The 27,423-nt window shown below is 40.0% G+C and overlaps 1 protein-coding gene across 23 annotated transcripts in view; it reads right to left on the reverse strand.

Moving 5' to 3' along the window:
• The window catches only part of CELF2 (CUGBP Elav-like family member 2), an 861,437-nt gene that overhangs the window by 317,685 nt on the left and 516,329 nt on the right, over positions 1 to 27,423 (reverse strand). For 4 of the 23 annotated variants that reach the window (XM_021943923.2, XM_031652714.1, XM_021943922.2 and 1 more), the window contains exon 1: positions 9,694 to 9,761. The exons of 7 other annotated variants lie outside the window; for them this stretch is intronic. In XM_021943923.2, coding sequence (XP_021799615.1) covers positions 9,694 to 9,746 — 53 coding nt within the window. In that variant the 5' untranslated portion in view covers positions 9,747 to 9,761. Of the gene's footprint in view, positions 1 to 9,217; positions 9,650 to 9,693; positions 10,526 to 10,966; positions 11,138 to 27,423 lie in introns of those variants that run through there. 12 more of the 23 variants (XM_017944489.3, XM_003903376.5, XM_009213963.4 and 9 more) reach the window with 11 other exon arrangements.

Consider the following 27,423-nt stretch of genomic DNA (forward strand, 5'->3'; position numbering starts at 1 on the left):
CGCCATCAGCTGGCCCCACCTGTGGATGTGAACCGGTTGGTGACACCACCCTGTGTTGCCATCACTGGGGACCAGGCTGTCCTGAACAATGACGTTTCCTCATAGTTTTAGCTGCATTGTAGAAAAACCTTGAGCTCTTCTCTCGCCCCATCCCCCTACCTTCCCTAATTGTCTCCTTTTTTTAATCAACTTGCTATTCATTTCCCAAACAAAAGGCAATTCAAGAATTGGAAGCACTTCAAGGGAAAGTTTCTGAATGACCTCATTTTATATGAGGCCTTCCCAGGCAAGGGAAAGCACTGTGCCGTTTCAGCTCCACTTCCCTCTTGGAACCTCATCTCATACAGAGTTTTGTCCACAGGTTATTGTCTGAACACTGAATTATCACTGGCATTAAAAAAAAAAAAAAAAAAAACCTCAATAGAAACAGTGCTAATAAATGCATTTGTACACAGAGTACAAACTGCTTGAATTGGAATACAAACCCTTTTTCTGCCACCTCACTCAATGAATGAACCAGAATACAGTCCACTGACTAGAGATCTTTCAACATTTTTGTACAAAGTTGCTACTATAATTTAGGGACTGGTACTCGATATATCGTGACCCATGTTTATAACCCAATAGTTAATTTTCTGCTCCTGCAGACAACCCTGTATATCTTGTGACATTTCCATTTTTTATTATTCCTATACACAGCTTACCATGGTAGCATCACTTAAAAGACAGTAGCTATCAGCCCTGCAACTACAGAACAAAGATGTACTAGCCTTGTTCAGTCAACTCAAAAAGCCACCTTTACTGAAGGATTTCTTTTTCCTTCTCATTTCTGGCTCATCATGACAAACCAGGATGCAAAACATCTTTCCTCTATCACATTTGCAAATTCAAATTTTATTAGCATAGCTGTTTTAGTTAACAGCAACAGCAAAGAAACAAAAAACAAGTCCAGTGTGCTCACAGCCATTTGGAGCAAGCAGTACAGGCCCTGTGAGGGGATTTCCCATCATTGCCAGGCAATACATTTGAAATCCACATGAATTTTAAGTACCTGAGAGAGTATCTGACTTTGTGACCACATGTTTGTTCTTGGCTTACTGCAGTTTCATTAGCAACTTGCAAAAATAAACATTTTTTTAATGTGTTAACAAAAACCCCATACATATTCTTAAGTGATATATTGTAAGCCTATCTCTTGTTGGTTCCACAATGATATCACTTAAACAATAAATATTTATATCGCCAATTATAAGTTTTAAATGATCACTTATTTTCCCTCTATCTTGAGAACTTCTGGAACGGTGACATTATCACATTTCTAAGGCGATTTAAGTAAAAGTAAATGCCAATAAAGATGAAATCATTATTAAGCTCATTTTACATTTTTTCAGGGAATAGTAAGTAGTCACCGTTGCTTGAGAATAGCTTCTACTGGTTTCTATTTATTTTTATTTTTTGCAATCTTGTGTTTTTCTGAAGCTGTTTTTCATAGAGCCAAAGTACATCATGGTGAATTTATCTCCCTTGTGAAGGGACCTTCAAGCTGAAGATGGTTCCTTGGATACATACCTTCTCACTCATGAGGAGGGGCCCTTCCTTCCTCCACCCTTCTCCATTCCTCTTTCTTTCTTTCTTTCTTTCTTTCTTTCTTTCTTTCTTTCTTTCTTTCTTTCTTTCTTTCTTTCTTTCTTTCTTTCCTTCCTTCCTTCCTTCCTTCCTTCCTTCCTTCCCTTCCTTCCCTTCCTTCCTTCCTTCCTTCCTTCCTTCTCTCTCTCTCTCTCTTTCCTCTTTCCTCTTTCTTTCTTTCTTTCTTTCTTTCTTTCTTTCTTTTTCTTTCTTTCTTTTTCTTTCTGTCTCTCTCTCTCTCTTTCTTTCTTTCTCTTTCTCCCTTTTCTCCTCCTCTCTCTCAAATGGGAGCCAGACAATGTGAACACTTCCTCTCAGCCTGAAGTGTCACAGAGAAGGTGATGGCTACAAGAAGAGGAGCCTTGGAGGTACTCGTCTGCCAGAGAAATCACGTTTGACTTGCCTTGACCAAGGCTGATTTCTGAACTAGGAACAGCTGTCTTCGCAGTGAGCCCTGGGATTCCTTTCCAGACATTACCAGGAAGAGGAGGGGGGAGGATGGAAGACTGTTCACTGTGAAGGGAGTCAATAGGATGTGAAAATTGGGAAGGAGACGTCTGGGGAAGGGGTGGGGGGAAGAAAAAGGTTTCCTTGTCTAGCACTGTGATTTGCACATGGCAGGCACTCAGAGAAAAAAAAAAAAATCCTTTGAAGAAATGTCCCAGTGCCCTCTTGAAGATGCCGAGATTTGTCAAACTATACCAAGTGCCCTTATCTGGTGCCAGCCTGGCGGCAGGAACAAAATTTACACTTATCAGAATGAGGTTTTCATTCCTTCCCAGTCTGCCCCTCACCACCCCCACCCTGACAACATGTTTTCCCCAATTGGCCAGAAGTTCTTATCTTACTGTCACATGGTGTTAAATTTTAGAAAAAGGAGAAATTACCGCTTGACAAATTACAACAGCTGAACAGCAACAGCTGGGAGGACACAGTTGCGGGCGTAACATTCGGTCCCAGAGAAGGCAGCAACAGGTGGGGTGAAAGGAAGAGAAATGGACATGGTAAGCTTGAGGGTGGGGTTGTCTGAGACGGATCTTGGCAGGAATCAAATTCTCCACTTCAGAGGGAATCTCTCTGGGCATGACAGCCCCATGTGCCTGAATGTCTGTCCTTTTTCTGAACAAATACATCTTGAAAAAAGAGTGAGGATTAAGAGACCCAAAGCTTTGGTTTCTGTTAAAATGAAGCACATGAATCTACTTGACTCACTATGGTAACTGATCCCTCCCTAAGAGCTCGTGGTCACTGGGATGAGAAGATATCTGATCCAGTACATGCAGATCAGAATCTTCAGGGCAAGTGCTACTTTCAGACTGAGTGAAGACATGGTGAGGCTTAAGAACCAGACCTGTTGGATTCAGCATTTCATTCTGTCAAAGAGTTGACTGACACCGGGAATGAGTCATTTAATTTTCTGATTCATCAGCTAGACCTTTCTCTTAAATGTGGCCATTCCGTACTTCCTAATAGAGATGAATGGCTGAAAAATCAAAGCCTACCGTGATCCTCAGATAAGAAGCACAATGTGTTAACCTAATTATCACTACAGCAATTATATAACCAAGCTATTAAAGTGACATGTAGGTTGAAAATACATTAAGGTTTTGAGCCCAGGAAATTTATTTTTTTCCTATAATATGGTTCAAATCTCCAGCCATTTTTAGCCAAGGATAGAGGTTTTTGAAAATCCCAGATGACTTTCTATTTAACTTTACTTTTGATGCTAATTCCCATGAAGTCCATTAGGGGAATTTTTTTTCTTTCTCTTAAAAGAACTACCCAAAAAGAACTTTCAGGCAAAAGTGGTATGGCTATCTAGTCAAGCTGAGTGGAGTATGTTCTATCTTGTCCTTCCACTATCGCTGAGTACAAAGTGTCATGTGACCTAATCACTTCACCTCTCAATTTCCTCTGTATATGAATAGCTACATATTTGCCCCGTTTCATAGGAATAGGGCAGGTAAGAGAAGAGGAGAGATGTAAATGACTTTAGGGTCTGAGGAAGAAAGGGGATGAAGCTAAGGATTGTATTTTGCTGTCTTTCATAATAAAAATGAATTCAGGGTGTCCTAATGACATCTTCCCTCTCCCCCTCACCCACCTCCATCTGCCCATCTTTCAGGGCCCAACTCAACTCCCCTGTCTCTGCGTTGCGCCACTTGATCCCTCCTCATCCACTGTCTACTCTTTCTTCCATGACTGTTATGAGCTCCTTGAGGCCCCAGACGATGTCTTTCATTGAGCACTCCATGTATGTTTATTGCTTGATTGGTTTTCATTGCAGTGTGACCTATTTTGGTCCCCTAGATGCATAAAAATTCACTTTTTAATTTCATAATGCTTTAAAATTGTCTATTGTTCCTTCTGACATCTGTTCCCATTACACAGATTCAAGCCCAAGAGAAGTGAGGCATGGGATGCTTTAATTCAAAGATCTCCTCAATTGTAAGGTGAACAAATGAGGGTATAGAAGAGAGAGTTATTAGAATCTACATTGCTACTTTCAAAAATGTTTCCTTCCTTACTTGCTAGATGCTTTCTGCATTAGCACCATGCTCCATTTCTTCAGTCCTATGCCATTCCCAAAATTGGCACTGGAAGGTAAGTTTAAAAGAGCTGTAATTTAGGAAGGGCTGAGCAGCTGAAACTATAAACAGTGACCAGAGATTTGACCTCAGATCCTATGTGACGGTTCCTCGCTGAATTGTACAACTTCCCCACTAGTTAAAGCCAGGAGACACAAATCAACGTCTACAGTGGAACCACAGCACGAGAGAAAGAAATGTCTTTAAAATGTCAACTATTAAGTAGTTATACTGTCAAGGTGGCTCATGTGAGGTGTTTGGCTGAATACAGAGTCACAGTTCCTCCCACTGTGTCTACAGGCCTGTTACTTTACCTCTCTCTCTTGGGCTCAGTTTTCCCATCTTTGAAATGGGAATAACAACTACCGTTAACTCTTGTATATCTGAGGATTAAATTGTACAAGATAAAAGTAACCAGTTAGTGTAGTGCTAGGTATACAGTAGATTGTTAATAAATTTCATTTTTACTCCTTATTTCTATTATAACACCCCCACCCCTATCTTTGTTAAAACCTACAATGGGCAGTTGGAAAGGAAGAGAGAAGGCCAATCCTGACTCGATTGTTCTTTTAGTACTGAGGTTTTCACTGATACTTCTAAGGCCTGTAGCCAGACCCACAGGGAAGAGGGAGGTTATCGTTTCTGGAGAGCAAGCACCAAACATCCTGAGGCTTGGAATGAGGTCTCCATTCCTTTTTATCAAATCGGTTTTCAAAAACAAGGTCAACATGAGTTTTCATTTACAGACATGATACCTTAAAGGCATCGCTGAATGAGCAGGTCAGCCTTCTCATCGAGCCCAGAGGAGAGCTGGACTCTCAGCCCAGGTTGTTCACAAAGCAAGGCATGAGCAACATCGCAGGGCCTGTTGTCCTGGTGGGACTGAGATGGAGAGCCCTACCGGAAGGATGAAAAGCAACTCATCAATTTCCACATAAAGGCACAACTGTGCCCAAGCTAGTCAGTTCACAGACCTGCTAGAAGCCCGTGATGCTGCCAGTAAGCTTCAACACAGAGTTTTCTACTGATTGCAGCTGCAGGCCTTCTGAAGAAGGGGATGAAAACAGCCATGCATATCGAAGGTGTATCAGCATCATAACTTGAAACCTCAAGCTTTTCCTTTCCATAACAACCAACTTTGTGGAACTAAATAGTCTTGCAGGGAAACTCTAGTTTTTATCTTTTTCTGAGGGCATGCTGCCAATCCTGCTCCCTAAACTCTAGTGATGCATCACGATCCTAAACAGCCAATCATGGGCGGGTCAACCTGGAATGGGCTAAAGTAGCAGGAGTTCAATCTGCCCTCGTAATACATGTCACTCAGGGCTGGTGTCACCCTCTCTCCACAGATGCCATTTCCTATTAACTTTGATGGTCTTGACATACAAGAAAATGTGCCGGATCGGTCACACAGAAGAAAGCTGTGTGTGTGGGGTGGGGAGATAAACACACCTGTACATGATAATTGCTGACGACATTCCGTGAAGCAGAATGGTGTGTTTCGGAACAAAGTGTACCTCATCGAAAATCAGGGTTAACCAGCAACATCTCTGAGTTGAATGGAGGTTCCGACACACACACACACACACACACACACACACACACACACACACACAACTTCCATCTTAGTCCGATCTCTATGAATTGGTGCCATTTAATCAGAAAGGTGCTTCAGCTCTAGGACACTTCATTTCAATTCTGAATGGGCTACAACATTAAAACCTCATGCATCCTGTCCCTCCTTGGACACTCTCTTTCCAATGTCAGCCAAGAAGTCAAATGCTACGAATTTTAATCCTCTCCAAACCACTGCCTCATCTTTCCTACCGAACAAAAGTCACTGTTAGTTCAGAAAAAGACTCCTATATCCAGTAACAATTACAGAAGCATTCAATAGTTTTATGAATCAGGAATGCTCCTCACCCCAGATTCCCCAGGAATTATCAAAATATGCAAAGAAATTCAGTGAAGGCTAATAAAGGTGACCCGAAAAGGCATTATTGACACTGAATGGACTTGTGATCCTTGCTGTTCCAGGAAGTACAGATCAATGCCATGAAGAAGATGATGCCACAAAACAAACTGCATTCTGTTAACGACTGTTACAGAAATCTCTATACAAAGAAATCGAAGTGGGATATTTCTAATACCCACTAATTACTCACTACCATGATGACAAAATCAAGGTATGCTTTTCGTCTACGAATTTGGACACCTTAAATACAAAATGATCATCCCCACGTAACACTCTTCCTTGTGCATTTTACTTTCTTTCCATCAACCTGTGTGTTTCCATGGCTGTGCTCAATGAACTTTTTATCAGCCACGTTTTCACCTAATTAACCCCCCTAATTACAATAATTAGTATTGATTCACTCTTTGAATGACTTCCTCGGTCTTCTAGCACAATCTGCATTTGCTACAAAGTTCTAGATATGAATATTAATCAAATGCTCGCATTTGTTTTTCAGCCCCAAAAGGAGATTTTTGCAACTGTATATCCTCTTATTTTTAAAAAAGCAAAACTGTCGGGTTTCATTTTAACAAATCAAGGAATATTCATACACAGGGGTTAGAGATCTCAGTACACATCTATATGAATATTCCCAAAGCTCATGGCAGAAGGGCTTAGGGTACAATATTTACTTTCTATGGAAAGATGTCATTTTCCCAGTTCGAATCTTTTGCTATTCATTTTTCTGCATGTCTGGGCTTAGAATTAAATTTTCCTTCAACATTTGTTGAAGTCACTACCTTGGGGAATTATTACATGTAGAGGCTTATGGAAGGATACAGATTACGTATCCTGTTCCTGTTGTGGAAATAGATGTAGACAAGTTTGCCAGCTTCGGGCAACCTCACACCATCCCCATCAGGTGAAAGGAAAAGGCATACGTATGTCGGATGCTGGAATGGGGGCAGCCTCCAAATTCTGGGAGCTGGTAATAATCCAGCCACCGGAAAAGCAAACAAAGTGAGAAGAGAGTTCCCTCATTCCTGGACCTAACTGTGACTACCCAGGAATTACAGTGACTAGATCACAGACAAATAATTGGTAATTTAGTCAAAAATTCAACGTGGGGGTTTCCAAGTCGTTTCTTTAAGCAGACCACGGACAAGCAGCTAGGGAGCACAGAAGGCTACTCTCCTCCCAACCCACACAAAATTGACTTGCAACCTTTGTTTTGGATTAAACATTTCCCATGGAAGCAGAATCTGAGTGTGCCGGAAACAGTGTGCCAGCTTCAGATATAAAGCTTCACCAATTACCTTTTATGAGCTCTTCTTGAAAGCAGTTATTGGTATACCTGATGGAATGAGCAGTTCGAATCTCATTGCAAATAAGACAACATCACAAGCATGCATTTAAAATCCACTCTATTCACAACCAATAACTTAAAAAATATTATGCTGCACATATGCTTTGAGTGTCCCCACTCTGAAAATATTGTCCATAGAAAAATCTCTACTTCAGAAGGCAATTCTATTTATCCGGTAACATTTATTTTAATAATTCTGTATTAAAATTTTTTAAAAACATTTCAACTTAAATTGAAAAGATTGAAATTCATATCCAAATTCTAAAAAATAGCTCGTTTCATAACTGTTTTCCTAAGTAATACATCTTGTTTCTTATTGACTGAGAACATCACTAATTTAAACCAAAATATAATCCAATAGGGAATATTTACAACTAAACTTTTAAAAATTACCCTTTAAAATGATTTCCCTTCTGTTTTTTAAAATGAGGTCCTTAAACTCTCTCTATAAATGTACTAATACATTCTGATATATTGCTGTGGCACAAACAACTAATTAAGCAACACATTAGAATGTTAGATAAGATATATTCTTCACAGAAGTCAACCTTAGTAAAATGATTTTCATGTAAATCAATTATAATTCACTACTGTAGGGTCAATTCTTTTATTTCTTATGTGGCAATATAAGTGGTTTCATTATTTGAGAAGTTTGAAACAGATTTTTCCATTTTCTCTGTCGAAAGCTTCACTGTTCTTACCTTAGAAACCAATGCTTATCTGGTAAAATGAAAGATATTTGAAGATGTGAGAAATGTTTGCCCTGCATAGAAAGGCATTTTATGAGGACATAAGCATAAATCAAAAATCAATATATTCCACAGAGACCTTGAACTTCACAACTTAATAGGCTATGTAATAATAGTTTGTGACCAAAATTGTAAGGGCAAAAGTTCTCACTTGTCCTTGAATTTCTAAATTGTTTATGTACATAGATGCCAAAGGGAGAAGCAGAGACTAAAAACTGTAATTTACATAAACATCAAAAATATTCCTCTTAACTCTTTTTCATGCTATGTTTCATAAGTTCACCAAATGAGCAAATTAAAAATCCCCAAGCTTTAAATACCATAGAGGCAGGTCTGATCACAAGGCATTTGCCAGACTGATAATGGTATTACAAGCATTCTCAATCAATAAGTTTTCTTTCAGTAGTTAACAGAGAGGTAAGCAATAAATCTCTAACTTAATCCAACCAACATAGCGGCAGAATGCAAAAAGCTCTATGAACGGTAGATACTAAATTTTTTAAAAGCACAAAACCACAAACAAGCAGTTGCAAAAGCTCTTCATTCTGATAGTCTATACAAACAAGATTATAGGAGATAAAAAGAGTGTTGAAAAAGAAAAAAATAAAGCCCCAGACATGCATTAAGCTAGTTTGACAGCTCCATTGTTCAACCGGTCCCATTGTCAGATCCAAAGAGGTATTCAGTGCTACAATGTCTGCTAGCAAATAAACAAAAGACTACATTTTTCAAAGCAGGATGCCAATTCTATCATAATTCTCCCTCTGCTTCCCAAAAGGTCAGTGGTGCCTCCTTCCTGGTATGTGATAGAACCCCCAACACAGAGGCAGGAAACAAATATTTGCTTTCAATATATGGGGACCCAGGACGCCATGCATGAAAGAGGTCTCCAAACGGGTACACATTTTGGCAAACAGGATAAAGTGATCCAAACCTGGTAACACACGAGGACTATTTAGGTAGGCTAAGTCCAGATTAGAGCGGTATTTGGAACGCAAGTCTAATATGGAGTCTCCTCAGCTCCTTTTTCGGTGATTATTCCATGCAGAGTGCATAAAAATGAAAGAGCCTTAGACATTGCAAAGGAAAAGATGAACCAAGAGCCAGATTCAGAGCCCTTAAAATTATCCACTGGCCACTCACAAATAGCAGTGAGCAAATACATGATATGCTTTCAAAAGGCAACTAGTACAAATAGAACTCACGGCAGTCCTCCGCCTTTCTCTCGCTGGCTCTCTCTTTCTCCCAATCTCTGGGTCTCGATTTCATCTCCCTCTCTCTCTTTAGATTCTTTTTCCCCCCTTCTCTTCTAAGGTAAGGAAGCTACTTGATTCAGAGCATAATTATTGTCTCAGCCAGCTCTAGAAACTAGAAAAGCGTGCATTAAAAACAAAGGACACAACAACATACCTTAAAAGCAGCTCTTCATTTCTCATAGTAACAGCGGATTTGGGACAGCGCATGCTTCTATACTGATAGTCTCAACAAAAGCCAGTTCAGAAGTACGCTCAAACATCAATGCCACAGTCGCTGCTCACTAACGCGCCCTCTCCTCCCTCTCTCTCTCTCTCTCTCTCCCTCTCTCTCTCTCTCTCTTCCCACTCTCTTCCCTAGTCAAATGCTGAATAGTAGAGCAAAGGGGCTCCTGCCGATTCACTAAGTAGAAATAATCCTCTCTGACAAGTTATGTTGTCTATGCATATTATTACACTAATACACTCTGCTGCCTATAGGGGTCTTGTCTGCATTCACTCAAGCCTGGCTGGTGTTAGTTCTCCTAGTTACCATCTTTAAAAATTTGAAAACAAAAACAAAAACAAAAATACCAAGGAACTCATTTACCTTTTTCTTTTAATAGCAAAATCAATTTCCCAGTTGCATTCTGCTATCAAAACTACAAGCAAGCATCGCAGATGACTAACCACAGATTGGGACGGGTCAGTGTGCTAAAAAGGATTTTTGCCTCTCTTTTCTGGGACACTGCATTCACAGTTGGATTCATCTGCTCCTCTTGTCTTGTCCTCAGGAAGAGTGACAAGGTTAAGACCCTTAGCCCCACCCTGGGTCATAGATGCATAGGATAGAGATCGAGGATTTGGAAATATTTTAACTCTGTGCACACCAGAGTTCTCATAAATCAGAGCGTCATTCACCTGGAGGAGGGTATCTAAAGAAGGCAGGCGATGCAAAGATTGTTTGGTGGCACTGGAGTCCTCATCAACACAGGAGCATCATCTGCAAAAGACCAATGAGTTGCTCTTTTCTAAAATAAGAAAAATCTGCTTCCCTACCAGGCTTCGCATGTACAGTTAACCAGGGAAATACACATTGTACTTCTGTTTATTGGAATTAGAAAAATTCTATGCAGATTAGCCAAGTAAAATAACAAGTTAAACACATACACACACACACAGGAAAGAAGAGATGCTAAGGACTGAGCAATCCGTCATCAAAAGTGCAAGCTAAGGCAGCGTTCCAGGAGGTGTGTGCTGACCTGAAGCCAAGAATGCGCTCAGCTTGTATGGAACAACATAGAACAGCCTCAAACAGACGTGGGTCACTGAATCCTGGTCCCACTCCCATTCTCCATCAGTACCAACATGCACCTCAGTATAATCTGGACTCCAAGCATCGGTGGGGAGAATAACAGAGGAGGAAAGGAATGGTGGACTCTGTTCCCCACCTATTTGAAGATCTGGAACACACTCCAATTTCTTGCTAGGTCTCTGACCTCTGAACTTGGTCTTGATCCACAGCTAGAAAAATGAACATGTTCTCTGGGCAGGGGGAGATGAAGGTTTTTAAATCTCCACTGCACAGCAATCTTGCATGATGTATCGGCTGGACTATGGCAAGTAAGAGAAGGATAGCACTCACCATCCCTATTTCTAGAGGGCAACAAGAAGGCGTGATGAGTCACTTGACAAAAATCAGATCATGAAATGAGAGCCTTGTCCCTAAAACAACCCCATTTTTTTTTGTACATATTCTTGCTTCATTCTAACATATGAAAGTTACAGTGAATATATAAAAATGAACAACCTTGCCAGCAAATGATATCATATAAAATCTAAGATGTTCTTTTGAAGTAAGAAAAGCATCATGTAAATGAGCCTGGAACCAGAGAGATCTTAGGGAGAAAGAGTTTGAGCCTATTTGCCTTGTGACTTGTGCTCGGTGCTGGGGCAGAAGTCTCTTCTCCCCTCTGTGGCTCTCTTTACTCCAGCGGTTAAATGGGGGCAACAAATGCTAATTTATTTTAAAGCATGTGAAGAGCCTGTAGTGAAACTGGGTGTCCAAATATTAATAAAAGTGGGATAACTGGACTGATACCAGCCACGGGTTTTGTCCATTAGAGAAAAATAAAAATACACTGCTCAGACACGAAGCCCTTCTCTGCATATTTCCATACAGTTTCTAATCGGGGCTAAACTATGAGGCAAGCACTAACACACAACAGTAATGCAGTTGCTTATCCAAAGGTAAATTCTTAGCATTGGAAGCCCATGTTGTAATATATGGGGCTGTTCCTACAGTGAAATAAATTGTGGATCCATGGTAGTAAGGACTGGAACTGCACCAAGCCATTAAATATTTTGTACTCTCTCCACTTCCTTTTTAGTCTACGGATGTAAATAATGAGAACGCTATTGAGGTAGAGTTGAGTACCTGTCTAAATGCCACTAAGATGACAGATTGAGGGCTTTACATCCACCATGTGCTAAACCTGGGTTATAAAGATGAGTAAATAGTAAGAAAGGATGTGGTTTATACCATGTACATAGTATATAGTAAGTCTTTGGCCTTCCCAACTCCACATTAAATTAATCTTTGCACTTCGTAACGCACCCAATAGAATATTTTTCCCTTATCTGGTAATTAATACATATTTGTTAAATAAAGGAATGAATTTATTTTTAACCACTGGAAATGTGAGAACTATTTTATTTTCAAAAAATTTTTAAATGCCATTTCTTTAACAACTATGTGAAAAAAAATTAACCTCGATATTTTGTATTCTAATTCAGGCACTGGTCAGCATAGATGACTACACTGAGATATTCCTTTCATGCTATTATGTTTTACATTTCAAGACCTTTTCACATTTAGCAATTCATTTAATCCCCACGACAACATAGTGGGCAGGCAGAGCTGGTTCCTTAACCCCCTTAGCTGCAGAAATTCAAGTGTAGGAAGTGACTGGAGTGACTTACCCAGAGAAGATGAAATAATGACAGAGCTTAGGAGCTCATTCTACCGACTGCTGGGCCTGCGCCTTTCTAGGGCACCACATGCAACTCAGTGCCCCCACTGTGCACAGAGATCCAAATATGCACCCCAGCAAAGCAGAGTTTTTAGGGAGTGCTTAGTGTAATGAATCTTATACTTCCCTAATGTGATAGTAATAAACTTAGATGATAGTGATACGGTTTGGCTTTGTGTCCTCACCCAAATTTCATCTTGAATTGTAGCTCCCAAAATTCCCACGTGTTGTAGGAGGGACCTGGTGGGAGATAGCTGAATCATGCGGGCGGTTTCCTCCATACTGTTCTCGTGGTAGTGAATAAGTCTTATGGGATCTGTTGGTTTTATAAGGGCATTCCTCTTTCACTTGGCTCTCATTTTCTCTCTTGCCTGTTGCCATGTAAGATGTGACTTTCGTCTTCCGCCATGATTGTGAGTCCTGCCCAGCCATGTGGCACTGTGAGTCCATTAAACCTCTTTTTCTTTATAAATTCCCCAGTCTTGGGTATGTCTTTATTAGCAGTGTGAAAACGGACTAATACAGATAGATAGTAAATTAATGAAAAATTGAGTAAGAGGTTCTGACTTGGATACTAGATCAAAGCAATTCCTTTCAAACTTTACTCCAAATGAAGGTTGAGTTGAGCCTAGACAGACGAACAACTTTTGGGGGCAAATTATTCATATTTTTTGAGGTCATCTGCAGTAGGAGCCAATTTTTAACAATCCTGATTATTACTATATTTGGCGGGTAGGGAATTTTTTTTCCCAAAAAAAAAAAAAAAAAGCAGTAATTAACAAAGAACAACAATAAGAAAATCTTAGATTGTTCTCATGCCCTCTATATCCAAAAAGATGTTTTTGCTATATAAATTACATTTTTAGCTAATAATGCAAACTTGATGAAGAAAAAAACTAGAAAAGTACTGCAATGTGAGAATATTGGCAGTGAGCTAAGAATCAGCCAGCTTCTTGGCCTTTCCAGATTTGAGCTTTCTAAAAAATTTTAAAAGGTGAAATTATAGGTGCATTTATTTCTGTTATAGGTAATTTCCAGAAGAAAGAGCTAAATTTCCAGATACAACTTAATGACGGTAAGTTTTTTCTGCTTTCTGTGCCTTCTCTGCATTTTGGCATCTACATTGCAAAAGTAATAGAAAGTATCATTTCAATGGAAGTGTTAATATGAAATATGCTAGAGCCTGACAGAACAGATTCCCTCTTTGATAAGAATGGGACAGCACACAAATCTAGCCTGCCTCTCAGATCCTAAAAGAACAATCCAGGAATGTGGAGGCACCGAGGACATTAAATCTATTTAGCTGCTAGTTTCAGATACTGAGAACTGCCAAGTTTAATTAAGAAACATCCCATATTGCTCTGGAAGATGGAAAGAATACATAGAAAATTTGTTAAGTAAATATGAAGCAATGATCAAGGTCTAAAAGAAATGGATTTTCAGTGTACCAAGTGTGTGATACATAGTAGGAGCTCAGTGAAGTTGATAAATACACATGCAAATGGATGAACGTTCTTCTATTCCGCTGATGTCACACTGAAGACACAAAGCTCCTCTGACCCCAATTTATCAACTTCAGAAGAAGGGTCTTTCTCTATGGGTGCAATAGAGGCAAACCGGTGACATCTGCAAATAGTGGGGGAGCCCAGAGCAGTACTGGGGACAGAAGCCAGAAACTGATGGAATATGGTGCAATCCTTCTTTCAGACCCCAGTTCCCCGCTCTGCTTTGCGGGGGAAAAATACTTCCAAAGCATAAAAGACCCAAGTATCACAATTCACTGCCTGAAAAATAAAACTGACAGTGGGTTTAAAGTAAGACCCCAGGAGCATTGCTAAATAAAGGGTTTGATAGTATCTTGGGAACTTGTTCACATGAGTTGCTTTCACTTGAGCAACTCAAAAATGACCTGTCAGTCACACTGTGGAAGCAGGAGGTGGCCATCCCAGTGACAAATCCAAGGGCCCTAAATTCCAAATGGAAATTCCTTCCATAAAGACTCTGCTCATTTTCAAAATGGACCTGTTTGCCAGGATGAGCAGGGCACAGGAATGATTAACGAGCAAGACTAATTGTAAAGCCCCTGATCATGATAAAGTGTCATAGTTATCAATACATATGTATAAATAATAAACCATAAAGTACTTGGAATTCCAAGAAGCCACTTGAAAATAGATACTAGGTAAATTTAAGAGGTATTGTTCTAAAGAGTAATCATGACTCTCTGCTGTAAATGAAAGCAGACACCAAGAACTGGCTTCAGAGAATGTCTGTGTAGGTAAAGAAAGGTCCATCGAAGACAAGAAGAAGAAAGGTAAAGATTTCCCATTAAAATAAGCTATCATGGATAGCATAGTTGATAAAAAACAAACAAACAAAAATTAGCTTTGGTTTTGAAATCTTACAACTTAGCAGACAACATGTTCACAATGGAGCGGTCATTTTTGGCCTAATGTTTTGCCAAGCACCACTTTCAGGCAGGTGGGAAATCTTAAGAAGGCCACAGGTGAATATTCATCAGTTAGACATTTAACATTTATGTGGAAAATGGACCAAGTTTATTCTTGGTATTTTTAGAGGAGGCAAAGGCACAAGCAACTCCCTTTCTTCCTTCTCAAAGTACCAGGTCAGATAAACTATGTAACTCGACCATTATCCAGGCATCCAAACATGAATATGACCTTTGGTGCACTCGGGGATCTTCCTTTCCTGGTGGTTTTGATTCCAGGGAATCCTAAGAAGTAAATCGCACAAGCTTAATAAAGACCACGGTGGCGTGGATCAGCCTTCCTTCCTGGAAGGTGACACCAATATGGTGATTCATATGATCACATGACGGAAATGCAAGAGAAACCCAGATGGTCTGGGGAAGATGAGTTTGAAACTATCATAACACATCCACAGCTCTTTTTAATTTTTTAAACTTTTTCAGAGATAGTGTCTTGCTCTGTTGCCCAGGCTGGAGTGCAGTGGCAGAATCATAGCTCCCTGTGGCCTTGAACTCCCGGGCTCAAGTGTTCCTCCCACCTCAGCCTCCCAAGTAGGTAGGACTACAGTGCATGCTTCCACGCGCCACGCATAGCTCTCATATAATACTCAGGTGCTTTCAATGTTACCTTTCTTTCTATATCACCCTCTGAAATTAAGTTATTTACTTATTAACTTGTTTTTTATCTGTTTCCTCCATGTGAACCTAAGTTCCATCAAAACAGGGAGTTTCTCCATTTTATCCCCACTTTAGAACAACGTGTGGTATGTGGTAGACACTTAGGAAACATTTGTTCAGAGGATGGATTTCTTCGTGAAGCATTCTTCTTGTGCGTTACCTAGTCTCGGTGGCTTGCAGCTATATCACACAATTTGTGAAATACCACACTTTATGAGGAGGAGTCATTAAGTTATTCAGCTAGAACGGAAAGAGACAAAAAGATTAGGAAGGGCCTGTTTGTAACTTTAAGGATTTGATACATTCTTTGAGATGGAAGGATAAACTTGATGTTTTCATAATTGTTTTTGAATTTTAAAGCACCATTTATATGGGTACATTGAAAATGAAATGATAAAACTGTATATTTCCTTCATTACTTTCCATAAATGCTAAAGTTTGGGAGTTCATAAACTGCAGGCAGGTAGAACTGGGTGTTGAAGATGAGATTGGAAGATGAGACTTTCAGAATTAAGGGCAATGGGAGCAGGAGGGAGATTTTTGTGGTGGCTTGGCAAAAGCAAGTGTCCTCGGGCAAAGAACAAGAATCAGAAGTCAGTGTAATTTTTGCTTCATTCATTTTCAGGAGTAGGCCTACTTTTTGTATTTAATGTTTCAGTTGACTGTGCCACAGCCCCAGGAGCTGGTGTTACCTCATTTCTTCCCAGGTCAGCCTGCGCCCTGCTGACCTCCCACCTCACTGAGATCCCCCAGAGATCAACAACAGCAAGTTACTCTTATGAGTTCTATCCTCTGCCTGCTATTAAAAACAAATCACTGGAAGCTATTAAAGGCCCACACATTTCCTTAAATCAGTTCCTAATGAGATATAGCCTCACTTTTTAAAGTGCATTAAATTTTATTTTACATTGCAGTGGTAGAAAGTAAACATTACTTTCACTTTCCTATTCCTTGTAAATATGACAAATGCTCTAAGCACATAACTAAGTTATGAGCTCCAAAAGAAGTCCCTGGCAGGTTTCTAGAGGCCAAAGGGACAGTGAACACAAGGCAGAAAGTAGCCTAGGGCTGAGTGAGGAAGGACATTGCATTTTACACTGAAGACTCTGCCAATAGGAAGCCATGAAAGGTTTGAGGCTCTAGAAAGATAACTCAGCATTGTATTAGCCTGTTCTCACACTGCTAATGAAGACATACCTGAGATTAGGTACTTTATAAAGGAAAGAGGCTTAATTGACTCACAGTTTCACATGGCTGGGGAGGCCTCACAATCTCATGGTGGAAGGTGAATAAGGAGCAAAGTCACATCTTACATGGCAGCAGGTAAGAGAGCATGTGCAGAGGAACTCCCCTTTATAAAACCATCAGATCTCATGAGACTTAGTCACTATCACAAGAACAGCATGAGAAAATCCAGCCCCCATGATTCAATTACCCACCACCTGGTCCCTCTCATGACATGTGGGGATTATTACAATTCAAGGTGAGATTTGGGTGGTGATACAGAGCCAAACCATATCAAGCACGAAGCATGGACTCAGAACTTGGAAGAATCTAGAGACAGGAAGGAAGGGCAGTGGGAAGACCACCGTACAAGTGAGAGACTATGAGGCCTGTGAGGGAGGTTCTTCTCTTCATCAACCACTGCCTACTTGTCCAGCTTGTGCAAGATGCATATAACATTTATGTGGAAGAGGGACCAAGTTTACTCTTGCAATATTTAGAAGCGGCAAAGGCACAAGCAACTCCCTTTCTTCTTGCTCAAAGTGCCAGGTCAGAGAAACTACGTAACTCAACCATTATCCAGGCATCCAAAATGTAAATGTGGTGTTTGGTACACTTGGGGATCTTCCTTTCCTGGTGGTTTTGATTCCAGGGAATCCTAAGAAGTAAATCGCACAAGCCTTCCTTCCTGGAAGGTGACACCAATATGGTGATTCATATGATCACATGATGGAAATGCAAGAGAAACCCAGATGGTCTAGGGAAGATGAGTTTGAAACTATCATAACCACAGCTCTTTTTCATTTTTTTTTTTTTTTTTTTTTTGAGACGGAGTCTCGCTCTGTCGCCCAGGCTGGAGTGCAGTGGCGCGATCTCGGCTCACTGCAAGCTCCACCTCCCGGGCTCACGCCATTCTCCCGCCTCAGCCTCCGAGTAGCTGGGACTACAGGCGCCCGCCACCACGCCCGGCTAGTTTTTTGTATTTTTAGTAGAGACGGGGTTTCACCATGTTAGCCAGGATGGTCTCGATCTCCTGACCTCGTGATCCACCCGCCTCGGCCTCCCAAAGTGCTGGGATTACAGGCTTGAGCCACCGCGCCCGGCCTCTTTTTCATTTTTTATACTTTTTCAGAGATGGTGTCTTGCTCTGTTGCCCAGGCCAGAGTGCAGTGGCACAAAGGCTTGCATCACTCAGCTATCAGAGCCATCCCGTAAATCTGCATTATCACCCACATGACACAAATGAGGAAACGCAAGGGCCTGGGAGATTAAGAACGGCCAAAGCTGACACACGCAGTACGCGGAAGAGATGGGCATCACTATTCCATGTTGCCAGGCAGCAGCTGTAGAGAGCGGAGAGGGGCCAAAGCATATTTTAGCAGTCGAATCACAATGTGAACAACTGAGTGGGTGGAATGAAGAAAACCAAGGATTTGAAGATAATTCTGATGTTTCCAACATGGACAATTTGGCAAATGATGGTACTGTTGACCAAAGGCAACCAAAAAAGGTAAAACAGGGTCATTGGGGAAGATAAGTTACTCTGCTGAGAATATGCTGAGCTTGAGAAGCCTGTGGGCAGCACCTCCCAGGGGAGGAGGAAGTTAGAAATACTGCAGTGGAAGAGACCAGCCCTGAAGAAAGTTGAGGGGGAAAAAAAAAGGGGGGGGGATGTAGAGGAGGACTAGAACCCCGGGACAAATCCAAACTTGACAACGGGGACAAAGGAGGATGTTCCAGCAAACATTACAAAAGGGTTGAAACCTAGTTGGAGTGAGAAAACATACACATACAAAGTTATGAGTTACCTTGCCATTGATGAGATCATGAATTATTTATTTGGATGCTAAATGAAAAAAACAAGGCAGTACAAATAAGAGGCAGGAACGTGCAGAAAGTTTCAGAAATCAGTTGGGAACTGGGGCAGTAACCCACGAAGGCAGCCTACTTTTAAAAGAAAGCAGGCTACTTCTGGGCCTGCACATGCCCTGAGAAAGGAGGCGAGGACAGAGGTAGACCCTAGAGGTCAGATAAAATCCTTGCCTTCACTGACTCTAGTCAAACCTTCAGCTCCTTGCCCTGATTTCTGAAATAGAATCATAAGTGCTCTGCTATTCATCACCATCTCCTCTAACGTATAACTAAAAAATAACAGGGCTGCGGGACTGGGCTAGGGGCACTGCACCCCACTTTCTGAATAGACAAGCAATGGAGCAGAACAAGCTCTTATGCTTCCAGTAGGCCAGTTGGGTCCAATATTTCCAGAAAAGCAACAGCACAAGTTGATTTTGAAGATGTCTTTGAATTTGGCAAGATAAGGACTCCAAAAAATTATAAAAAATTAGAAACTCTAGACTTGCATAAAATGTCCTGGGCCAATTGTTTTATACTTTAAACTTTTTAAGTAAAAAGTATTATATACTTACAGGAAAGTTCACATAAGTGTTTAGCTCATGGAATATTCACAGACTGAACATATCCATGCAATTAGCACCCAGATCAAAAGAGCCTTATGTTCATTTTTAATTCCAGAACCAATGCATAATTTGATGAACATAAATATATAGAAACTAGAATGCCCATGAGTTTACATTGTCAGAGACACAACGAGAATCCGTTGATCAATACTTTCTCTAGAAGCACTTACTTCCTCCCATTTCTACTACGTTAGTTGAGGCCATCAGACCTCTTTAGGAATCTCCCTGTCCCTAGTCTCTCTGGCTCTGATCCATGCTACACATTTCAGCCAGAGTTATTTAATACTGAAATATGGTCATAGCTGTTTCCTGTTTAGAACACTTTGAAGGTGTCCCCTGCCCTAAGATGAAGTCCAACCTGTGAGACCCACCTATGTCTCCAACTCATCTCTGAGGTATGCTCACTTGGCACACCTGAACTTCTTCCAATTCCTCAAATACACAGTTTCTCTTGTGTCTGTGCTTTCATTGGTGCTGTTTTCTACCAATGCAAAACTCTCCAGTGATCCCCACCCTGTGACTGGGTTTATTTCCGTGTATCCTTCAGGGCTGAGCTTAAATATCAAAGCACCAAGCATAAAAATAGGCGCTCAAAAATACTAGCTGGCTGAATATATGATTAATTCAATGACATCATCTCAGGAGAAAAGGAGATACAAAGATGTCATAATATGGTCCCAGTTTCAAAAAATAAAAATAAAAAAACTGACGAGCTACGTGAGCCACACGTTTCTTTTTCTGAAGGACTACAGTGTTAGTTATCTAAAGTTGAATTCCTCTAAGGAGGATTCAAAAGAGGCACGGGGCATGGCTCCTGCCCTCAAGGAACTTATAACCAAGTTAGAAAGACACAGCTTAATTTGGGAAACAAAGAAGAATGCAGTGTCTACTGCTGTGGGATTTTATGGGCCACAAGAGCTCCAAGGAAGGGCAGGTGCTAAGAGTGTGCTGGAGTCACCAGGGAGACTTTTGCAGAGAGACAATACTTGGGAGACTCTTGAAGGGTGTGCCTTCACTGGGGTAGGACATGGAGGGAAAGTGTGAGATAGCCCTGCAGAGAAGACTAGCCTGAGGCAGATTACATGAGGGATGGTAAAAGCAAGCCTGAATAGAAGAGCTTGCTTGCATTGACAAAGGTGGAGAAACAGACACTAGGAAGAATGAGGCTGAACTGTGAATCTTATACATCAGCAGTCCCCAACCTTTTTGGCACCTGGGAGGGTGGGGTGTGGGGGTGGGAGGGGGGATGATGGTTTTGGGATGAAACTGTTCCACCTCAGATCATCAGGCATTAGATTCTCATAAGGAGCACATAACCTAGATCCCTCGTATGTGATGTTCACAATAGGGTTTGTGCTCCTTTGAGAATAGAATGCCACTGCTGATCTGATGGGAGGCAGAGCTTAGGTGGCAATGCAAGCAATGAGGAGTGGCTGTAAATACAGATGCAGCTTAGCTGGCTCACCCGCCACTCACCTCCTGCTGTGTGGCCCTGTTCCTAACAGGGCTGGGGACCCCTATTGTAAATCAGGCAAAGGAATCTGCACTCAACATAGTAAGCAATGGAGATTCCATGTAATTTCTGGATCAGTAAATGAGAATCCTCTCTGAATATGTCAATGAGAAGGTGAAAGACAGTTTTGGTGGTGAGCAGTTGACAGGTAGATCATGATGTTCCCAACTAAACATTAACAGCACTCACATAATATAAAAACAATCAGAATTTGAGATCATGGTGGAACAAGAGAAAGAAACAGCCACTCTGCAAACATAAAAATAATGAAATATCCCCTTCTTCCAATTGCTTCTTTACCAATGACAACTCTAGTCCTTCTTTAATCTTCCTGTTGTCTACATAAAAACTACCAAGATATTTGTGTTAGTCAGCTAGGGCTGCTGTGATAATATATCACAAACTGAGTGGCTTAAGCAACAGAAATTTATTTCTCACAGTTCTGGAGGCTGGAAGTCAAGATCAAGGTGACAGCAGGTTTGGTTTCTCATGAGGCTCATCTCCTTCCTTGGCTTGCCAACAGCCTTCTCCCTATGCCTGCACATATCTAGTGTCTTTTTTTTTTTCCTGATAAGGATACCAGTCCTATTAGTTTGGGGCCCCACACCTATGACTCTAATTACTTCCTTAAAGGTTCTATCTCCAAATACGATCACATTCCCAGGTACCAGGGTTAGGATTTCAACATACAAATTTTAGGGAGAAAACAGTTGAGTCCATAATGATATCCAATGCTTTCTGAAAACATCCAATCCAGGACTGTTCTCCAGTTCCTGAAAACCCCATTAGAATCATGCAGCACAAGCCCTATGTCTACAATAAGCTCCTTCCAACTCTCTTTTTCCAAGTTGTCCTGTCATACTCTTGGCATGCATTCTCTTTTGCTGCCACAATTATGTAAATGCAGCTTTGACTACAAGTGTGTTCCCAGTGGCTTAGGCTGTCAGACTTCTATACCAGGATCTTCCATATTCCCGAGGCTTGCCTTTCTCATGCTTGGTGTCTGCCTAAATTGGCATTTCCCCTTCCCAGTTAACTCCTGCTCATCCTTACAGTTGCAGTTCAAATATTACCTACCCTGAAAGTGTTTCCTAATTTACTTTTTCTAGTAGTTTCAATTAGATGCCTCTCATGATGGCTTTGAAATGAGTCAAAGCCTTTGTAACGAGTCAAATGTAGTTTGGCCAGGCCAAACTACATCTCCCAAAATTCATTTAAAAATATTTCTAGTTAGGGTGAGACACAAGATTTTTGGGAGATCTGCAGGACAGAAGGGAAGCAACAGTTATTTTGTAGCTCATACACCTTGTTACTGATCTGCTGACTTGCCTCTTTGGTGGGAAGCAGCAACTGGTCCTGCAATTGTTCTGCCTTGCCCTGCATCCTCCACCCTCAGTTTCTCTGAATTCTGGGCCAGGCATGTCTCACCAAGGTCAATGAACCTTACTGAGACAGAGACAACAAGAACATATAAGTGTTTCAGCACATCCTCAAGTAGTTCAAGCTGTGATTGTGGGCTTTAGCCTGCCCTTGATCTCCTCCACTTTACCATCTTTCCTTGTTAACTATTTGGTCTACAGTCTTCAAGTTCCAGCACTGGATGTAGAGAAAAAATCCTTACAGAGACTGTTTAACCTACTGCCGCAACTGTGTTGTCAAATCCCTGTAACAAACATCCGTTTATCACCTATCATTGAATTACCTATTCATCCATTCATTACCTTTCTATTTAACTATCAGATCATCTGCCTACCTATATATCCATCATCTATTGATCCTGCTAGTTCTGTTTCTTCTGCTGAACCCTGACTAATACACCCCTCTTCTGAAATATTTCTCTGTACTTCATCTAAACCTCGAATATACTTCTCTTGTACCATTTATTGTACTTCATTGTCACAAATTTTGTGTTAGATTGGATTATTTTGTCAATTCTTAGTGCCCTCCTTCGATCATACGACCTTATAGTATGATAGAGTGAGTGGAATATATGTCCCCACTCCGTTGACATTGGGCTTGATAATGCAACTTGCTTTCATCATTAACATGTTGCCCAACATTAGGTTAAATGTGCTTGTGTGTTTGGGTTTTTCTCTGACATGAGAAAAGCATGCCTGGGGATTCTACTGTTCCTTCCACCTGGGTCCCAGAACAAACACACATGGAGATTTGAGCCCAGCTTACAGTTGAAAGCCAACCTCAGCTGACTCACAGTTTGAAAGAGAGCCACCTAGCCTAGATCTGCCAAACCATTGTTGATCTGTAGATTCATTAGTGTAAGAATAAACGTTTATTGCTGCAAACCACTGCACTGTGGGATAATTTGTATGTGGCCTTATTGCAGCAAGTGACAAGGAAATTTGTCTTCTTGTCTGGGCCCCCATTAGAGTGTTGGCTCCTTGAGGTCAGGTACCATGATGAGAATTTCCATATTTCCCAATGCCTATTAAGATACCTGACACACAGTAGGTACTCAATAAATGTTGGTTGCATAATAGAGTAAAAAATGACCGAATGATTGAAGAACTATAGTGGAGAAAGGCATGGCACAGGGGTGTTTTACAAAAGAGAAACTGATATATGTGTGTAGGATGGAAATAGGGAGTAAGTCTGGAATCAAGTAATAAACATAATGGGATCTGTGCACAATTATGGGATAAAATGTTGTCTACTTTTTTCAAGAGGCCACAGGGGTTCCATGTGATTCCAGTAATCTTTGAAGAGCATTTCCTTCCCTCTTTCAAGTCTTTGGGGGCAGCTGCAGTGCCTTTCTGTAGCAATATTAGAGAAATTGATGAAAGATGAAAAGCCTCAAACTCCTCCGAAAAAAATTGAGAAAACAAAATCACTGAGAAGTAAAACTTTCCTATTTTTCTTCAGATAACCTTGTCTTGGTGTAACAGTCTAATTTGATATGGGCAGTTTATCACCCCATGGATGCACTGGTGGATTTGTTGGGGACAGGCAGGTGCGACACCACATCTGAAGCTCTCCCAGCTCTTAGCCTGGTTACCAGAGGTCTCTGAAGCGCATTTGTCTCAGTCTTCTCAGCAGGATCATCCCCACTGAGACTCTTGTCACATCCCCTTAGTGTGTGCCTCATAGGCCTGTCATCAGAATTGCTTCTTAGGAGACAGCTTGAAGGATGCCAAATTCATTAGCTGTTGTCAGCTGAACTTTGCAAACCTCTTTCTTACCTTGAACAAACAACACACACACATACAAGTGTGCACACATGCACACCCAACACCACAAATACCTGCAAGGATTCCACTGCGTTTTGGAGAACAAAGAGAGAGTCTGCATTTTGTTTGGTGTCAATCATAACCTGAGATTAAAGCTGCTGTTTTATGCATCCAAAAGTTACACCCGCCAAACTCAGCCTTTCTCTGCCTAAGCTCTGAACTTCAAAAGGAATACTTTATGGTGGGGAGAAAAACTCACACAAACAAAACAACACACACGCGCGCGCGCACACACACATGCAGAAGAAACTCAAAAAGATGCTGCAAGCACTGGAATGCATTTCATTTTCATTCTTTAAATGAAGGCTCAATGCCAAAATGCCTGCAAAATTATTCTTAGGGGTGTGCAAAGCCACTGAGAACAGATCTTGCCCCAAATGATACCAAAACCATGTTGACTTAATAAAATGTCAGTTGGCGCATTTCTGAGCATCTTATTGAATCCTCTTTCTAGGCTATCTCAGGCAGAAACAGGACTTGTTTTATAACAATTATTCATCTACAAATCTCTGGAAGATCATTCCATTTTTTAGCCTATATTTAGCATCCTGCTACAAATGAAACTTATCTATGAAGTATACTGAATTCCCACTGAGCGTATATTATGCTATTATACTACTAAAACTTTACCATTGAAAGACTCTTAATTTAGATGCCATTAACTCAGATTTAGTGATAATTTGGACATAGAATGTGATTCTCTTTAAAATAACATTTCTTGTTTTTAATGATTACAAAAGCAATTCATGCTCATAGTAATGCTCAGAAACACAGATAAGTATAAAGAAGAAAAATTATCTACACCTCAATCTCACTAGATACAAAATTGTTTAACTTTTGGTAATATTTCCTTTTAGTCATTTTCAATCCATATACTTTATCTCTTTATATAAAACTGTGGTTGTATTGATCAGAATTTTTAATCCTTTCTATACAACATGATATATTTTTCTCGCAAAAGTAATTACTGTTGAAAATATTTTCAAAGGATTATATATTATTTCATTTTATAAATATCCCATAATTTATTTAACGATTCCTCTAAGATTAGATATTAAGGGCATTTGTAAATTTTTACTTTTATATATAGCATTGAGATGAAAATTCTTATGAATGTGTGTGGGTAATTCCGATTTTCTTCAGAGAGAAGATAACTGTTTTACATCTTAACATAAATTACTAAATTGCTTTGCAGATTTGCAATGGACATTCCCCCATATAAAAGAGTGGCTTGCTATTCTCAAGTGCACCGTTAATTTTAACTTTGTACATATGATGAGTGATGACCTGTTACTTCACTGTTTTATTTGCATATCTCTGAATACTAGTGAAGATAAATATTCCTCCCAATGTTTATTGTCATTTGTCTACTTTTATCGTCAGTTTATGTGCTTTACTCATAAATTGTTTTTTTAATCAAGTTGAAACCGTTCTATATTTATTTACGTATTTTAATTCCTAAAAAAAGAATTTTTTCCCCCAAATCATCATTTACTTTTAATGATTAAAAATGTTTTGGTACTGAATTTACAAATTTTCATATAGCCAGAGATTTCAATAATTTGCTTATTCTATTTAACATAAAAAGTCTTACCTACCCTGAGAGTAGATTTTTACCTTTGTGGTTTTTTGGTTTTCCTTTTTTGCTATTTGATCCATTCAGGATTTATTTTGGTGCACGGTGGAAGGTGAAGATGCAATGTGAATTATTTCTTTTTTTCACTTGGGAAGTTTAACCAATATCATTTATGACACAATCCTCTTCCCTGGGGTTTTGGGGTAAGATGTGCATGTCTACATATCAGATTTCATGCTACTGAATCCGTCTGTCATTTGTTAGGTTGGTACCATGTTGCTTTAATGGTGAAAAACTGGTAGCTATGCTTTCTAACACCTGTTATGGCAAGTTACTCTTAGCAGTATGCTTCCTTTTCAAAGGGAACTTCAAGCTGAGATTTAGAATAAATTCAAATCAATTAAAAAATTCCACTGAAATTTTTATTGGTATTTGTTCTAAACCCTTGGATTTATCTGGGAAAAATTTAATGTATTTAGAGCACTAGCTCTTTCCATCTAGAAGTATAGGCTAACTCTAAATTTATTGAAATCCTAACATTTTCTCTCTGAGAGGACTTAATGTTTTCTTCAGACAGTTCCCACGTGTTAACTACTGATTTAAGGTAAAGCTGTTGCTTAAAAGTTTTCTTCAGTACCCTGTCCTTAAATTCACACAGATCTTAAATTCATACAGATTTTTAGGTTTTTCACTTTTTATGTTTATATTTATCTTTCTTGCAAATGATGAAATGTGGATCTTTTGTGTTTCTAATGAATGTATCTGTTTATTTGGGTTCCATGATTTATTGCTATGCTCAGAACTTCCAGTACATTATATTGTGAATGTTGACAAATTGTGCCCTTGCTCATCTCTTACCCAATTGTTGGTTTAAGATAGCTGTCTTTTATGAAATTTTAAAAGTTCCTTTGTATTCCTCATTTTCTAAGAGTTTCTTTAGTCCCTTAGGAATAAGGGCTTAATATTTTTTATATTTTTACTTCAATAGTTTTTGGGGTACAGGTGGGTTTTGGTTACTTGGATAAGTTATTTAGTGGTGATTTCTGAGATTTGAGTATACCCATCACCCAAGCAGTCTACACTGTGCCTAGTATGTGGTCTTTTATCCCTCACCCCACTCCCAACTCTCCCCACCAAGTCTCCAAAGTCCTTTATATCATTCTTATGCCTTTGTATCCTCATAGCTTAGCTCCTACTTATAAGTGAGAATGTATGATACTTGGTTTTCCATTCCTGAGTTACTTCACTTAGAATAATGGCTTCCAGCTCCACCCAAGTTGCTGTAAAAGACATTATTTTGTTCCTTTTTAAGGCTGAGTAGTATTCCATGATATAAAAATATATATGTGTATGTATATGTATGTGTGTGTGTGTATATATATCTCACATTTTCTTTATCCATTCATTGGTTGATGGGCACTTAGGTTGGTTCCATGTCTTGGCAATTGCGAATTGTGCTGCTGTAAACATGTGTGTGCAAGTGTCTTTTTCACATGACTTCCTTTCCTCTGGGATTGCTGGATCGAATGGTAGATCCACTTTTAATTCTTTAAGGAATCCCCATACTTTTCCATAGTGATTGTACTAATTTACATTCCTACCAGCCCGTGTAAAGTGTTCCGTTTTCACCACATCCATGCCAACATCTACTGTTTTTTGACTTTTTAATTATGGC

Source organism: Papio anubis, chromosome 11 (assembly GCF_008728515.1).
Source record: "Papio anubis isolate 15944 chromosome 11, Panubis1.0, whole genome shotgun sequence".
NCBI classification, from domain to species: Eukaryota; Metazoa; Chordata; class Mammalia; order Primates; family Cercopithecidae; genus Papio; species Papio anubis.